This window comes from Oncorhynchus mykiss, chromosome 14 (assembly GCF_013265735.2).
Source record: "Oncorhynchus mykiss isolate Arlee chromosome 14, USDA_OmykA_1.1, whole genome shotgun sequence".
Taxonomy (NCBI): Eukaryota; Metazoa; Chordata; class Actinopteri; order Salmoniformes; family Salmonidae; genus Oncorhynchus; species Oncorhynchus mykiss.
The window spans coordinates 34,890,772-34,907,799 of record NC_048578.1 but is presented as its reverse complement, the minus strand read 5'-3'; the positions used below and the strand labels follow the sequence as shown (position 1 = coordinate 34,907,799).

The following is a 17,028-nucleotide window of genomic DNA, read 5'->3' as shown; positions in this document are numbered from 1 at the left end:
TCTGGTCTTTAGTACTGTAGAGGTACCACATCTATGGTCTGGTCTTTAGTACTGTAGAGGTGACATATCTATGGTCTGGTCTTTAGTACTGTAGAGGTGACATATCTATGGTCTGGTCTTTAGTACTGTAGAGGTACCACATCTATGGTCTGGTCTTTAGTACTGTAGAGGTACCACATCTATGGTCTGGCCCCAGTACTGTAGAGGTACCACATCTATGGTCTGGCCTTTAGTACTGTAGAGGTGACACATCTATGCTTAGTATAAACTTGACAGAGACCAAGGCCAAAAATAGACTCAGTGTTTCAGTGAACTCATTGCCTGGTTGTGAAGAAGACAGCTGGTGTGTCAGAGTTGTTCTGTAGACTTTTGTTTTTAGTTTTTTTGTCTTCTATTTTGCAAGAGACTTTCTGTCTCTATTGTTCAAAGTTGAAATAATGTAATTGTTGATTGAGATAATATAGGTATTTTGTAAGGCGGGCAACTTTCAGAGTCGTGTCTTGAGTCATATCAATGAGATAAAATCTCTTTGTTCACTGTTGAAATGATTGAATATTAATTGCAGGGAAAGTTATTTTTGTAAGAGGGCCAACTTTCAGAGTCGTGTCTGTTTTAACCTCTTGTAGTTTTGCATTTTAACCGATGTCAGCTTTGGGAAATGTGATTGTAAACTAACAGCCACTAATGTTTTTGACTCATCACGTACGCTGCTTCTACTGTTAATCATCTGTCTCTTTATTCCTAGTTATATGTACATATCTACCTCCATGACCTCGTACTCCTGCACATATCTACCTCCATGACCTCGTACCCCTGCACATATCTACCTCCATGACCTCGTACCCCTGCACATATCTACCTCCATGACCTCGTACCCCTGCACATATCTACCTCCATGACCTCGTACCCCTGCACATATCTACCTCCATGACCTCGTACCCCTGCACATATCTACCTCCATGACCTCGTACCCCTGCACATATCTACCTCCATTACCTCGTACCCCTGCACATATCTACCTCCATGACCTCGTACCCCTGCACATATCTACCTCCATGACCTCGTACCCCTGCACATATCTACCTCCATGACCTCGTACCCCTGCACATATCTACCTCCAAGACCTTGTACCCCTGCACATATCTACCTCCATGACCTCGTACCCCTGCACATATCTACCTCCATGACCTCGTACCCCTGCACATATCTACCTCCATGACCTCGTACCCCTGCACATATCTACCTCCATGACCTCGTACCCCTGCACATATCTACCTCCATGACCTCGTACCCCTGCACATATCTACCTCCAAGACCTCGTACCCCTGCACATATCTACCTCCATGACCTCGTACCCCTGCACATATCTACCTCCATGACCTCGTACCCCTGCACATATCTACCTCCATGACCTCGTACCCCTGCACATATCTACCTCCATGACCTCGTACCCCTGCACATATCTACCTCCATGACCTCGTACCCCTGCACATATCTACCTCCATGACCTCGTACCCCTGCACATATCTACCTCCATGACCTCGTACCCCTGCACATATCTACCTCCATGACCTCGTACCCCTGCACATATCTACCTCCATGACCTCGTACCCCTGCACATATCTACCTCCATGACCTCGTACCCCTGCACATATCTACCTCCATGACCTCGTACCCCTGCACATATCTACCTCCATGACCTCGTACCCCTGCACATATCTACCTCCATGACCTCGTACCCCTGCACATATCTACCTCCATGACCTCGTACCCCTGCACATATCTACCTCCAAGACCTCGTACCCCTGCACATATCTACCTCCATGACCTCGTACCCCTGCACATATCTACCTCCATGACCTCGTACCCCTGCACATATCTACCTCCATGACCTCGTACCCCTGCACATATCTACCTCCATGACCTCGTACCCCTGCACATATCTACCTCCATGACCTCGTACCCCTGCACATATCTACCTCCATGACCTCGTACCCCTGCACATATCTACCTCCATGACCTCGTACCCCTGCACATATCTACCTCCATGACCTCGTACCCCTGCACATAGCCTCGGTGCTGGTGCCCCTGCACATATCTACCTCCATGACCTCGTACCCCTGCACATATCTACCTCCATGACCTCGTACCCCTGCACATATCTACCTCCATGACCTCGTACCCCTGCACATAGCCTCGGTGCTGGTGCCCCCTGTACACTGCCAAGTTATCGTTACTCGTTGTGTATTTATTATTACTTTTATTGTTATATATTTTACTTTTCTATTATTTCTCTATGTTCTTGCTCTCTGCGTTCTTGGTAATTTAAGTAAGCATTTCACTGTTAGTCTACACCGAAGCATGTGACAAATACAATTTGTTGTGATTTGATTTGTAAGTCATGAGGGCAACAATAATTTTTAGCTATGGGACATGATGAAATGTTGCAGGTTGGTAAGATATCCCAGAGGGCTGTGTGAAGCCTACAGCCAGGCAAGGCTTTGATATGGAGTCTTTACAGCTGGCTACCCCTCCCTGGAAGATCAACATGACCTGCTCCTCAGAGAAGGAATTAGTCTGTAAAGTAAAAACATGAAGGCCCATGCCCTTCTGACAACCCTCCCTCCCTGGCTGGCTGGATGGATCTACTGTGTGTCTATTACATTTCCATCGACTTGTTTGTGTTTTCCATTGGACTGTTCCCCAACATGTATTATAAACAAAATTATAGATTCAGATCAATCCATACAATTCTTTATTTTTGTCTTATTACAGTGAGAATTCAATATTCCAGGGGACACATTATAGGCCTGCTATGATTAAATAGCTCAGGCAAAAGGAAAACATTTTCCATGGATAAAATGCATGATTAGGTAACCTATTATTTTCGTTGAAAATCATGTAATTGTCTGATGGGTCGCGTCTTCGGTGTATTACGGTAAAATTTCAAATCAGTAGATTTGAAACACCCACAAACCTAAATTGTGCGCAACAGGATGCACAATCCACTGACCTTTAAAACTGTTTCCCCTTCTTGAACGTGGGTATTTAGGTTTGTCCAGATTGTTTTAAAATCAGTGATTGTGGTTTTGAAAAATAACCGCCCATCTGGTAAATTTGAGTGAGTTGTTGTGAGTGAATTACACAGACGTCTTGAGAGACCCGACCACATCCCGGCGTTCAGAAGAGTTGGTAACTCTAGGAAAGGACTGGTAGGGGTGACGAGTGGACGCGGGGCAGGCATGGGTTGCAGCCACAGCAAGGTGTGTGGCGGAATTTGCACAAAAAAAATGTTTTTATTCATATTTGTTGTGAAATCATCTAGGAAGTCAATTAGCGAACCAAGTGATGTTTTGTTATTGTAGCTGCCATTGTCGCACTGATTCCTGGCACAGTACAGGCGTGTTAACTTATTTTTTAAATAGATAAAGAAAAACTATTTGTTAGTGTAGCCTAATTTCCCACGTGCATTAATCTCGTAGATTTTACAACCGAGATTACACATTCATTAACATCAATGTTTTTGAAACGCGTGATTTAGGCTATCAGTCAATTTGTGCAAAGTGTTCTACGTTTTGAAACCGCTGAAAATAACTGAAGATATGGAGTCGATCCTCTGATACTGACTACCCCACGAGTTTGAAACCTACTTGTCAATTGTAGCGGTGCAGGGAACTCATCTGATGCGATTCTTCCCGAATTACTTATAAGAAGTTGCAGGTTGGCCAGACATTGACAGTCACTGATGATACAGTATCAATGATCTCATCCTTCAGTGTCATTGTGTCATCATTACCAGTATATTGTATTCATTCATTGATTGACACCCTGGAGCCTTGCGTAGTCATTGGATTACATCTGTCAAAATGTCTACTTTCTGGTCGTATGAGTTGTTGGTTTTTTCTACATGGTTCAGATTGTATTTATTTATTTCACCTTTTTATTTAACCAGGTAGGCAAGTTGAGAACAAGTTCTCATTTACAATTGCGACCAGTTCGTGTTTTCTATGACAACAACCAATAACTACAAACTGCACTGTTTGATGGAAAGGAAGTGACTTGAGGATATGGCAACTGTGATATTTAATATGCGACTAAATGTAGTTTTTAGGCTACAGTTAATTAATGTGCTAGTACTGCCTCTGACATTTACAACCAGTGGCACAGGTTTATATTACATCCACAAATGATACCCCAGATTTGTTCCATCCAGAAATGATACCCCAGATTTGTTCCATCCAGAAATGATACCCCAGATTTGTTCTGTCCAGAAATGATACCACAGATTTGTACCACTTCCCAGAGGCATAGAGGAGGTAGACCTAGATAACTCGTTGAGTTGAAGGGGATATCATTTCAATGTGTCTGTTTGCCAGATGAGTGAGACCACTTACACACTTTAAAAGCAGAGGGAATTATTTGATTGTTTAGCCAATATTCTATGTGAGTGGATTCCTTCATTTTATCAATGGTCCCTGGTGGTGCTTGATATAAACACCTAACTCTCCTTGAGATTGAAAATATTTTTCTCCTCCACAAAGTAAGCATGACCTTAGAGGTACTGCAAGCCACTGGCAAGCTGTATGGCAGATCACAAAACCATCTGTTTGGCTGGTTGACGTAAGCAACTGGAGAAGTGTGAAGTTCTGCTAGAGAGGGCCTGGAGAGAGAGACACACACACACACACACACACACACACACACATCAATATGGCTCCATATGGACCATGATGAAAATGCCACATGAAGAGACTCAGCCAAGTGTTAATGAAATCTCAAGGAACATTTGTTTCTCTGCTAGACTCAACCACAGTCTAAATTAAATATCCCTTAAAACTAAGTCTGAATGTCCTGTGTTGTATTGAAGATGTGGTTTTAGTTTTCTGAATTTCCTTTTGAGTTTAGGGGCTGTTTTTTGTTCTAGTTCTAGTTCTATCAGCCTGGGGTACATGTCTGTCTCCTATGTGTGGTCCTTTGACAGGACATATCTGTATTCTACACTCTCCTTGGAAAGTTTCTTTCAACTCTTGTGAGAACATACCTGAACTAGATGTTTCTCACAGAACATTCAATCTTAACCTTGTACTATTGGGGCCAGGAAGAACTTGTTAAACATTAGGAGTCCTGTGTAGGCTACAGTTTGCCATGGGGCTAGGATGTTCCCTGTGAGTTTAGTCGGTGAAGACATGCCTCCACGTTGCAGTTTCTCCTATGTTTAAAAAGACTGTGGAGACTGGCTCTCTGTCCCAAATGGTACCCTATTCCCTCTGTAGTGCACTACTTTGGGCACTGGTCTATGGGCCTTGGTCAAAAGTAGTGCACTATATAGGGAATGGGGTGCCGTTTGGGATGTGCATACTGAGAAGGAAGTGAAGATGTGATTTATGGTCGTGTTAAAGAGAGCCTTTCCAGACCCTCTTCAACATTTGCTCCTGGACTTGTGTACTTAAGATCCTTTACTGGGACTTAAAGAAGGTAATCAAACAAACCTCAGGCTGTACTGGTCTCTACATAGTCTTCCAGGAGTCACTTGTCTTATTGGAATATTAGATATTATAGTATTTTATTGGGCTTGTGTCCCATATGACACACACTTCCTGTTGTTGTGAACTCCCTATGAGACCAGGGTCCATAGGGCTATAGTAAAAAGTAGTGCACTATGTAGGGAATAGGGTGCCATAGGGCTCTGGTCAAAAGTAGTGCACTATGTAGGGAATAGGGTGCCATAGGGCTCTGGTCAAAAGTAGTGCACTATGTAGGGAATAGGGTGCCATTTGGGACACACTTACACTGTTTTCCAGGCACAAATAAAACAGGTACGCCATGTTTGGCGTGTTGGTATGTGTTTCTACAGCGTTAGTGGTGGTGGAATAACGTTGTGTTATACCAGGAGGTGGCCGGTCTCCATGGACCGCCATACTGTATTGTGGCAGGTAGCCTAGCGGTTAGAACGTTGGCCCAGTAACTGAAAAGTCACTGTTTTGAATGCCTGAGCTGTAAAAGTGAAAAATCTTTCTGTACCTTTAACTCTAATTCGCTCCAGCGTACCTATCATACTACTATGACTGACCCTGTAAAACAACACATTTCACTGCACCTATCATACTACCATGACTGACCTGTACAACACCACATCATACTACTCTGACTGACCCTGTACAACAACACTTATCTGCTGTTTGTGACAATACAATTTTTTTTTTTTTTACAGACTTAATACTTCAGTCTACACATTGAGGACCGGACACAAGGACCGGATCTGGTTTAGGACCGGATTTAGTCTTGTCAGGAACCTTGGTATTGTTTGACAGTTTAGGAATAGTTTGGTATATAGAGTAGTGACCTATGCTAGAATTGTCCTACTTACAAAACCAGTTATGATTGACCTGGCTGTAACTCCTTATAATCTATGCTCACCTAGTATAGGTTATTCTACAACAACATAATGTTTATTTATTTTTTATTTATTTAACGAGGCAAGTCAGTTAAGAACAAATTCTTATTTTCAATGACGGCCTAGGAACAGTGGGCTAACTTCCTTGTTCAGGGGCAGAACGACAGATTTGTACCTTGTCAGCTCGGGGGTTTGAACTTGCAACCTTCCGGTTACTAGTCCAACGCTCTAACCACTAGGCTACCCTGCCGCCCCATCTAATGCAGAAATGTTTATTAAGGCTCCATAAGTACTGGTATGATCAGTTTGAAGTAAAGCAGTGTAACACATTGTACAAATAGTATGAACACTGTAGCATGGACATGTTTTATATAACTTTTGAACAAACAAATAATTAATTTAATTAGATTAATTTCCAGTCATGTGGGTACGAATCACTCCCAGTCAGAAAGCAATATGGGTCAAGCACCCATCAGAAGCTTTACATAAGCTGCATAACCCTGCTTTAGTTTACAAAGTTATGGTTTCCCTGGTAACTTCAAAACATCTCATAGTGTTGAGGTATTCTCAGTACTTTGGTGTATCTGTGATATGTTGAGATATAGTCATAATGTATTCCTACATCAGACCCCACGCTTTTCAAAGTGAAATGGGGAGCAAACTGTCTTTAGGTATTTTGTGTACCATAATCCCCTCTAATTTACCCAGATATGGTTAAATAAGACCATGTTTAATATTGTGGAAACTAGACCCGTGTTGATCAATGACAACATTGTCTTTTCTGTATATTTTTAGAGGAAAAACAAAGCAAAGGAGGAGAAAACGGTGAAGGAAGTCAACAACTATCAAGATGGAGTGGGTGAGTGGTGTGGTTTCCTGTAGTGTTGTAGGTCAACAACCATCAAGCTGGAGGAGGTGAGTGGTGTGGTTTCCTGTAGTGTTGTAGAAGGTCAACAGCCATCAAGATGGAGTGGGTGAGTGGTGTGGTTTCCTGTAGTGTTGTAGAAGGTCAACAGCCATCAAGATGGAGTGGGTGAGTGGTGTGGTTTCCTGTAGTGTTGTAGAAGGTCAACAGCCATCAAGATGGAGTGGGTGAGTGGTGTGGTTTCCTGTAGTGTTGTAAACTGACACTGACTCCTCTCCTACTGCTTGTCAGGTTTTCTTTATTACATCTGAGCGTTTTACACATCAATCTGCTTCTTGATGCATTATAAAATCTAGGCGCCCATACTGACGTGTCCTCTCTTTATTATTGGGCCCACTAATAACCAGTATATAATAACGGTCCTCCTGTATAGCTCCGTTGGCTTTGGTATGGTGCTTGCAACTCCAGGATTGTGGGTTGGATTCATATTTGGGGACTCTGTTTTGTTAAATTCAGTCTGGTATGAGAAAGGTATTCACAGTCTGCGGAAAGCTGAGTATCTTTGCTATTGAGCTGTGCCTTAAAATCATTGGTGTGATTTGCTAATATATATGAGCATACAAATGAGTAACGGCAGGCTGAGCCAAGGACCTCATTTCAAGATGGCTGCTGCCTACATTCCGATTAGCATTGTGAAGCATAAACTAAATAAACACGGAACACGTCGATACACACCGAAAGCGGTGACTCCGCAGATCATGACGATGTGTTATTCATCTGCCTGTGACCTACCGTTATTGATCACCAGCCCCGAGGGTCAAAATGTTTATTTCACACAACGTTTTCACCAAACATCTTACAATGTACGCTTCGATTAGGTCTGTGTTTGAGCTATAGTCATATGTAGGGGTATGAAGTTAATCCTTAGGTTGGTAGGAGCAAATCTAGTCTATTGCTAATGTTATTTGATGATGTATGACTTAGTGGCCACGGCGAACGTCCACCCACGGCGAACGTCCACCCAGTGTCTATCTTTGCGCATCAAAAATATGAAGTTGCCTGCTCTTTACATCCCGTGGGCATCCATTACACACGGGATTGGCTACTATGGCGCCTTGACAATCTTGTAGCCACTGAGATAAGCTTTTCGGGGATATGCAGTTGACCTGGGTCGAATAAAGCAAGCTTGTAACCTTTTTATGCGTAATGCGAACTATTGTTACCTGGCTCAGACACGAGACGCACCAATCACGCTCCACTACATTGTAAACATTTCATCGCTTTAACATAAAATATTTCTTCTCGGGGGGGGGTAAGAACTAAGAATACTGAAAAGGAAGCTAAAAAGAACCACTATGAGTAAGTATACCGACATAGAAGCTTTGAATAAAATTCTGGACGGACTCGGATCAGGGGAGCGATCTGGACAACAAGGATTTCGACTCGGCCGACAAAAAGATTGCTTTCTAGAAGGATTGGATCCATGTTTAGATCCGTAAGTAAATTATTTTCATGACTTGATAAAGCTTATATACTCAATGTATTTGTTTTTTATAAGTTGTCTGCTTTTTTGGTCTTAGGATTTAGTTTACATAGGCCTATGTAACAAGTCATTTCAATGTTCTATAATTCCAAAGTAGTTATTGTCGATGTTTCATATTAGTTTGCTGTTCAAAGTTTCATCCTTGTAACTTTGGAGGCCACTAAACTCTCATGGCCATTGTTTATTTGTGGTTCTCACCTCTTGCTTTGTCTCCAAAGTGTTACTGTTTGCAGTGAGTGTGTGCTTCACACCTAATGTGAGTCACTGTACAAATTGAGTTTTTACTTTACAATAATGTTGTTGTTGTAAATGTAGTCAACTGTAATTCAGTTTGTCTTACAACAATATATCCCTTTTTTTTTTTTCATCACAGGAGGATGCAGAGGATTTTGATGATGCTGTTTGGGGGCCACACCTCCCCAGCAAGCACCCCCCCCCCCCCCCCCCCCCCCCATCTTCTGTCAGAAATGACAGTTCACTTTTTGTTCCCTGACAGAGAGGGACTGCTTCATAGACTATCACAACATGCACAAGCTACGGTGAAAGTGACATCTAATCATCTACACCTGGGATGTAAAAACAAACACGAATGCCATTTGGAAGTTCAGCTTATTTATGTTTTTGCAAAAAAAAAATTGTGAAGGACACGTGTGTGTGTGTGTGTGTGACCAAGTTTGTTTGATAAGACCTATTTTTACATTTGGTTTATCTGTTGCTTTTTATATTGTTGTGAACAGTTCATTTGTATGTGGGACCAATACATTAGATATGCCTAGGCTAAATGTTCAGGCACTTTGGAGAGTGCCCCTGAAACCACCACAATGTTTGAGTGACGTTGGTGTTGTAGAAATGTAGTTTTTATAGTGAACAATAGTAGTTAGTTACTAATCCAGTGTGCAAAAACAGTGCAGTTACCAAATTCGGACACTTTCGGACACTTTGGAGAGGTTGAAAGGACACTTGAATGTACCCTGGACACCCCATAACACCACCATGTTTGAGTGAGGTTCATATGGTAGAAACATTTTATACTGAACACATAGCATTTAGGAATTGCAAATATGTAATAGCACTGGAATGATCTAATTTGGAGAGGTTTAGGGACACTTGGAAACGTCCCATGACCACAACTGACACCACTTACTAGAACATCTGCCCATTTTGAGTTGTCAGGTCTATAAATTCCATTTTTATTTTTATGATATTGTTCACATGTTGTGGAAGCCATCTGATGTATTTCCTGCTCTGGGCATCAATAATTCACTTATAGCTTGTCAATGAAAGATGACTTTCAAAATAAATAAAAATTAAAACACCGGTTATTTTTTGTGTGCTTGATCTTGTGTATTCTGAACTATGTAACCCCCCCATCTTCTGATTGAGGAAATAATCTCCCAGATGTCGTCTTTCCAAATATACCAAGTTTTGGCATGTCAGAATCATGTAATTACACATGAATAGCAGTTATTTGTGGCTTTGTCTATTTAGGCGGAAATCTAAATTTTGCCGTTGCATTTGAAAGGTTAACTGATACACACTTTGCAATGATCCCGGTGGTTGAAATGATGTCCCTACACCCAGAAACTGTTTGGAATTACTCATTAAATTGACATCACAATGACCTAATTTCAACCAGTCAGTTTTGGATACTGAGATGGCCTTGTAAACACTGTGTCAACACTGTGCTGTCTGCATTAGAATACTCAACAGGTACTGTCTTGTGTACTTGTTGTACTCAAAGTGTTCTCTGTTGCCATGTAATTATGGGTCTCAAGATCATGCCTTCAACAACTGCCTATGTGAACAAGACTGTGTTAGCCTAGCCTGCTGAGCTAAAACCTAGGCATTAGCTAGTGGCCCTAGCACAAGTCTCCAGGTGAATCATCATTCGGAACGTGGTTCACCAAACTAGAGCATTACATGACTTCCTCAGAAGTTGGACCGCCCCCCCCACCTCTACCCTCCCTACACATATCAGAGTAGCTAGGAGTATTTATAGGTGACAGATTGTATATTCTACTGGTGTTGTACTGAGTCTAGTCAGACCAGTAAATGTTACAGCCAGGTCTGGTTTGGTTCAAACCCTCTGCCCACTCACTGTGTGGAACATACTGTACAAGATAAATCTATTATGTAGACATGTAGGATTAGAAATCATGTCCGCTCTATTCACAACATTTATATCTGAGCATTCCAGGAGGAAGTTCTGCCTTGATAACCACAGCACTTGGTCATATTCAGCTACATTGTAATGTAGCAGATGTAGGATTTTGCCATGAAAAAAACAAGCATTTCTTATTGGACATGTCCAGGTAGTCCCTCCCATGTTTCTGTTTTCTTCTGTTACCTACTGAATTACAACCCTGGTATCCCCTCCTCCAGGTAAAGTCCCTCTGGAGGAGCTGAACGTGGGTCTAGAAACGGAGAAGCAGCTGGGTCAGTATGAGTGGCAGCTGAAAATCCTACGGGAGGTGCTGTCTGCCTCCGGGACCCAGGAGAGGGAGGAGCTACTAAAAGACCCAACCCAAGGAGAGCTCTGTGCCCTGGTCCACAACATCATTGAGAAGGTAGCTAACCCTATAGACTGCTCTGTGCCCTGGTCCACAACATCATTGAGAAGGTAGCTAACCCTATAGACTGCTCTGTTTCCTGGTCCACAACATCACTGAGAAGGTAGCTAACCCTATAGACTGCTCTGTGCCCTGGTCCACAACATCACTGAGAAGGTAGCTAACCCCATAGACTGCTCTGTGCCCTGGTCCACAACATCATTGAGAAGGTAGCTAACCCCATAGACTGCTCTGTGCCCTGGTCCACAACATCACTGAGAAGGTAGCTAACCCTATAGACTGCTCTGTGCCCTGGTCCACAACATCACTGAGAAGGTAGCTAACCCTATAGACTGCTCTGTGCCCTGGTCCACAACATCATTGAGAAGGTAACTAACCCTATAGACTGCTCTATGCCCTGGTCCACAACATCACTGAGAAGGTAGCTAACCCCATAGACTGCTCTGTGCCCTGGTCCACAACATCATTGAGAAGGTAGCTAACCCTATAGACTGCTCTGTTTCCTGGTCCACATCATCATTGAGAAGGTAACGTGCCTTTGGAAAGTATTCAGACCCCTTGACTTTTCACATTTTGTTACATTACAGCATTATTCTACACACACTACTCAATAATGAGAGCGAAAACGGTACCTTAATCTGATACCTTATTTACAAAAGTATTCAGACCCTTGCTATGAGACACGAACTTGAGGTAATGTGCATCCTGTTTCCATTGATCATCCTTGAGCTGTTTCTAAAACTTGATTGGAGAACACCTGTGGTAAATTCAATTGATTGGACATGATTTGGAAAGGTCCCACAGATGACAGTGCATGTCAGAGAAAAAAACCAAGCCATGAGGTCGAAGGTCCGTAGAGCTCCGAGAAAGGATTGTGTCGAGGCACAGATCTGGGGAAGGGTACCAAAACATTTCTACAGCGTTGAACACCGTGGCCTCTCATTCTTAAATGGAAGAAGTTTGGAACCACCAAGACTCTTCCTAGAGCTGACCGCCCGGCAAAACTGAGCAATCGGGGGAGTGCCTTGGTCAGGGAGGTGACCATGGTCATTCTGACAGAGCTCTACAGTTCCTCTGTGGAGATGGGAGAACCTTCCAGAAGGACAACCATCTCAGCAGCTCTCCACCAATCAGGCCTTTCTGGTAGTGGCCAGACGGAAGTCATTCTTCAGTAACAGGCACGTGATATCTCACTTGGAGTTGTGCAAAAGGCACCTAAAGACTCTCGGACCATGAGAAACAAGATTCTCTGTTCTGCTGTGGGGCTGTTTTTCAGCGGCGAGTAGCTTCGGGACAAGTCTCAATGTCCTTCAGTGGCCCGGACTTGAACCCGATTGAACAACTCTGGAGAGACCTGAAAATAGCTGTGAAGCAACGCTCCCCATCCAACCTGACAGAGCTTGAGAGGATCTACAGAGGAGAATGGGAGAAACTACCCAAATACAGGTGTGCCAACTCAAGCTTGTAGCGTCATACCCAAAAAGACTCCCGGCTGTAGTCACTGCCAAAGATGCTTCAACAAAGTGCTGAGTAAAGGGTCTGAATACTTCAGAAATTCAGTATTTCGCTTTTTATGTGTAATACATTTCTAAAAAACAGTTTTTTTTTTCTTTTTTCGTTGTAATTATGGCGTATTGTGTGTCAATTGATGAGACGGGGGGAAAAAACTATTTAACCAATTTTAGAGTAAGGCTGTTACCTAACAAAATCTGAATCCTTTCTGAAGGCACTGTAGGTGATCCAGGGAATTGAGCTCATAACATTAGACAGTTTAGTCATTTTAGCAGATGCTCTTATCCAGAGCGACATACAGGAGCGTTTAGGGTTAAGTGCCTTGCTCAAGGGAAGATTGGCAGATTTTTCACCTAGTCAGCTTGGGGATTCAAACCAGCATCCTTTCTGTTACTGGCCCAACGGTCAGAAAATGTTGCCCTCGTCAATCTGCCGCCACAAAGCGGCTGCCTAATCCTGCCTAATGAGCGGGCCGGCCGTGCTTCTCCGTGATGCTGTGGTTCAGAGCACACTTAATGTAGTAGTGGATTTATGGTCTCTAAAAAGTGGTTTAAAGAGTTACCTGTCCATCCTGGTTGTCCATCCTATCTATCTATTTGGTTATAACAGACATGCATCATCTGTGGTCTAAGGCTCACCCCATTGTCATGATCAGAGGTTTCACGTTTGTATCTATACATTTTTGACAAGCTGATCATAGTGAAAAAGAAAATACTTCTGTGTTTCCTGCCAATAGGATCACGATAAGTCCTGATGAAGTTGGGTATCTGATATTCAGTGCTTGAATGGCCAAATTGATTAGTCACAGCAATCAGGACTAATAAAGCCAATACAACGGCTTGTTTTACAAACGGTGGGCCTACCACATGGATGGGTCTACCACATGGATGGGTCTACCACATGGATGGGTCTACCACATGGATGGGTCTACCACATGGATGGGTCTACCACATGGATGGGCCTACCACATGGGTGGGCCTACCACATGGGTGGGCCTACCACATGGGTGGGCCTACCACATGGGTGGGTGTTTATAAAATGTAGTTTCGGGCAACACTGTAGGCTACACCTTGGTAAGCTACCACATGGATGGGTGTTTATAAAATGTAGTTTTGGGCAACACTGTAGGCTATACCTTGGTAAGCTACCACATGGGTGGGCCTACCACATGGATGGGTGTTTATAAAATGTAGTTTCAGGCAACACTGTAGGCTACACCTTGGTAAGCACGGACCGAAGCTAATGCCTTTCAATCTCTTCAACATCCAGAAAAGACACATTTTCAACATCCTGGAAACAGAATGTTGAAAACATCCTGGAAAATAATTCACCTTTCATTCAGAACCTAAATTGAACCTATCTTCAACGTCTGGAAAATGTTTTTCATCTGTCTTTTCAACGTCATTTTGCTTACTGGGACTATTCTAGTTTTGTGGCAGAACGGCAAGGACCACCGGCCCTGCTGAGAAGGTAGGTAGTAACTGCTAGAACCCTTCCCTAACCCCTAGCCCTAACCCCTAACCCCTATCCCTAACCCTCAGCTCATTAGTGTTTCCCAAGCCTCTTCTCCAGCTGGAGTTTTACCGCCAGCCCTTCATATACCCTTTACCTTATACCTATACCCTGTACCATTTTACATTCACCATATACTGTATACTCAGCAAAAATAAATGTCCTCTCACTGTCAACTAAGTTTGTTTACAGCAAACTTAATGTGTAAATGTTTGTGTTTGTACATAACAAGATTCAACAACTGAGACATAAACTGAACAAGTTTCACAGACATGTGACTAACAGAAATTGAATAATGTGTCCCTGAACAAAGGGGGGATCAAAATCAAAAGTAACAGTCAGTATCTGGTGTGGCCACCAGCTGCATTAAGTACTGCAGTGCATCTCTTCCTCATGGACTGCAAATGAGGGAGGAGGATGTCTTCCCTGTAAAGCACAGCATTGAGATTGCCTGCAATGACAACAAGCTCAGTCCGATGATGCTGTGACACACCGCCCCAGAGCATGACGGACCCTGCACCTCTAAATCGATCCTGCTCCAGAGTACAGGCCTCTGTGTAATACTCATTCCTTCGACGATAATCTCAAATCCGACCATCACCCCTGGTGAGACAAAACCTCAACTCGTCAGTGAAGAGCACTTTTTGCCAGTCCTGTTTGGTCCAGCGACGGTGGGTTTGTGCCCATAGGCGACGTTGTTGCCAGTGATGTCTGGTGAGGACCTGCCTTACAACAGGCCTACAAGCCCTCAGTCCAGCCTCTCTCAGCCTATTGCGGACAGTCTGAGCACTGATGGAGGGATTGTGCATTCCTGGTGTAACTCAGGTGTGATGTTCGGATGTACCGATCCTGTGCAGGTGTTACACGTGGTCTGCCACGGCGAGGATGATCAGCTGTCCGTCTTGTCTCCCTTTAGCGCTGTCTTAGGCATCTAATAGCATGGACATTGCAATTTATTGCAGTCCTCATGCCTCCTTACAGCATGCCTACAGCATCTTTCCTATGGTGTTTTTCAGAGTCAGTAGAAAGGCCTCTTTCGTGTCCTAAGTTTTCATAACTGTGACCTTAATTGCCTACCGTCTGTAAGCTGTTAGTGTCTTAACGACCGTTCCACAGGTGCATGTTCATTCATTGCTTATGGTTCATTGAACAAACATGGGAAACAGTGTTTAAACCCTTTACAATGAAGATCTGTGAAGTTATTTGGATTTTTACGAATTATCTTTGAAAGACATGGTCCTGAAAAGGGGACGTTTTCTTTTTTTGCTGAGTTTATATATTTGTACCATTTTTAGACTGAACAAAAATATAAACGCAACATGCAACAATTTCTAAGATTTTACTGAGTTAAAGTTCATAGAAGGAAATCTGTCCATTTTAAATGAATTGATTAGGCCCTAACACATGGATTTCATATAACTGGAATACAGATATGCATCTGTCACAGATACCTTTAAAAAAAAATGAAGGGGCGTGGATCAGAACCAGATGTGACCACCATTTGTCTCATGCAGCGCGACGTCTCCTTCGCATACAGTTGATCAGGCTGTTGATTGTGGCCTGTGGAATGTTGTCCTACACATCTTCAAGGGCTGTGAGAAGTTGCTGGGAATTGGAGGGAACTGGAAGACGCGGTCGTACACATCGATCCAGAGCATCCCAAACATGCTCTATGGGTGACATGTCTGAGTATACAGGCCATGGAACAACTGGGACATTTTCAGCTTCCAGGAATTGTATTATCATGCTGAAACATGAGGTGAAGGCAGCAGATGAATGGCATGACAATGGTCCTCAGAATCTCGTCACAGTATCTCTGTGCATTTAAATGGCCAACAATAAAATTGTGTTCGTTGTCCGTAGTTTATGCCTGCCCATACCATAACCCCACCACCACCGCGGGACACTGTTCACAATGTTCACATCAGCAAACCACTCGCCCACACGATGCCAAACACATGGTCTGCAGTTGTGAGGCGGGCTAGACGTACTACAAAATTCTCTAAAACAATGTTGGAGGCGGCTTATGGTAGAGAAATTAACATTAAGTTCTCTGGCAACAGCTCTGGTGGACGTTCCTGTAATCAGCATGCCAATTGCGTGCTCCCGCAAAACATGAGACATCTGTGGCATTGTGTTGTGACAAAACTGCACATTTTAGTGGCCTTTTTATTGTCCCCGGCACAAGGTGCACCTGTGTAATGATCATGCTGTTTTTAATCAGCTTCTTGATATGCCACACCTGTCAGGTGGATGGATTATCTTGGCAAAGGATAAATGCTCACTAACTGGGATGTAAACAAATGTGTGCAAAATTTGAGAGAGAAGCTTTTTGTACATATGGAAAATGTCTGGGATCTTTTATTTCAGCTCATGAAACATGGGACCAACACTTGACATGTTGCGTTTTTGATATTTTTGTTCAGTGTACATTCACCATGTACCCTTTCCACGCTACTTTGCTGAGCAGAGAGCCTAGCCAACTGTACTGGGCTGGCCTGTTTTATACAGTATATTCTCTAGTTGCCGGAACCGGGTTGGAGAGGACAATGTGAAAATAAAATATCCATGCCAACAAAGTACAGTTGGAACAATAGTATGAAAAGGCCATTAGTAGTAAATAGTGTGAACC

The 17,028-nt window shown here is 43.1% G+C and overlaps 1 protein-coding gene and 1 long non-coding RNA gene across 3 annotated transcripts in view; both read left to right on the top strand.

Annotated features, from left to right (window-relative positions):
- Positions 1 to 2,999: 2,999 nt before the first annotated feature.
- The window catches only part of ccdc69 (coiled-coil domain containing 69), a 21,410-nt gene continuing 7,381 nt past the window's right edge, over positions 3,000 to 17,028 (top strand). The window contains exons 1-4 of one of the 2 annotated variants that reach the window (XM_036943399.1): positions 3,000 to 3,263; positions 7,190 to 7,253; positions 11,185 to 11,369; positions 14,313 to 14,354. In XM_036943399.1, the coding sequence (XP_036799294.1) occupies positions 3,243 to 3,263; positions 7,190 to 7,253; positions 11,185 to 11,369; positions 14,313 to 14,354 (312 nt within the window). In that variant the 5' untranslated portion in view covers positions 3,000 to 3,242. The remainder of the gene's footprint in view (positions 3,264 to 7,189; positions 7,254 to 11,184; positions 11,370 to 14,312; positions 14,355 to 17,028) is intronic. The other variant, XM_036943400.1, reaches the window with a different exon arrangement.
- Positions 7,260 to 10,124, top strand: LOC118938728. The gene is made up of 2 exons (XR_005035990.1): positions 7,260 to 8,754; positions 9,176 to 10,124. It is a non-coding gene; the product is annotated as an uncharacterized LOC118938728 (long non-coding RNA).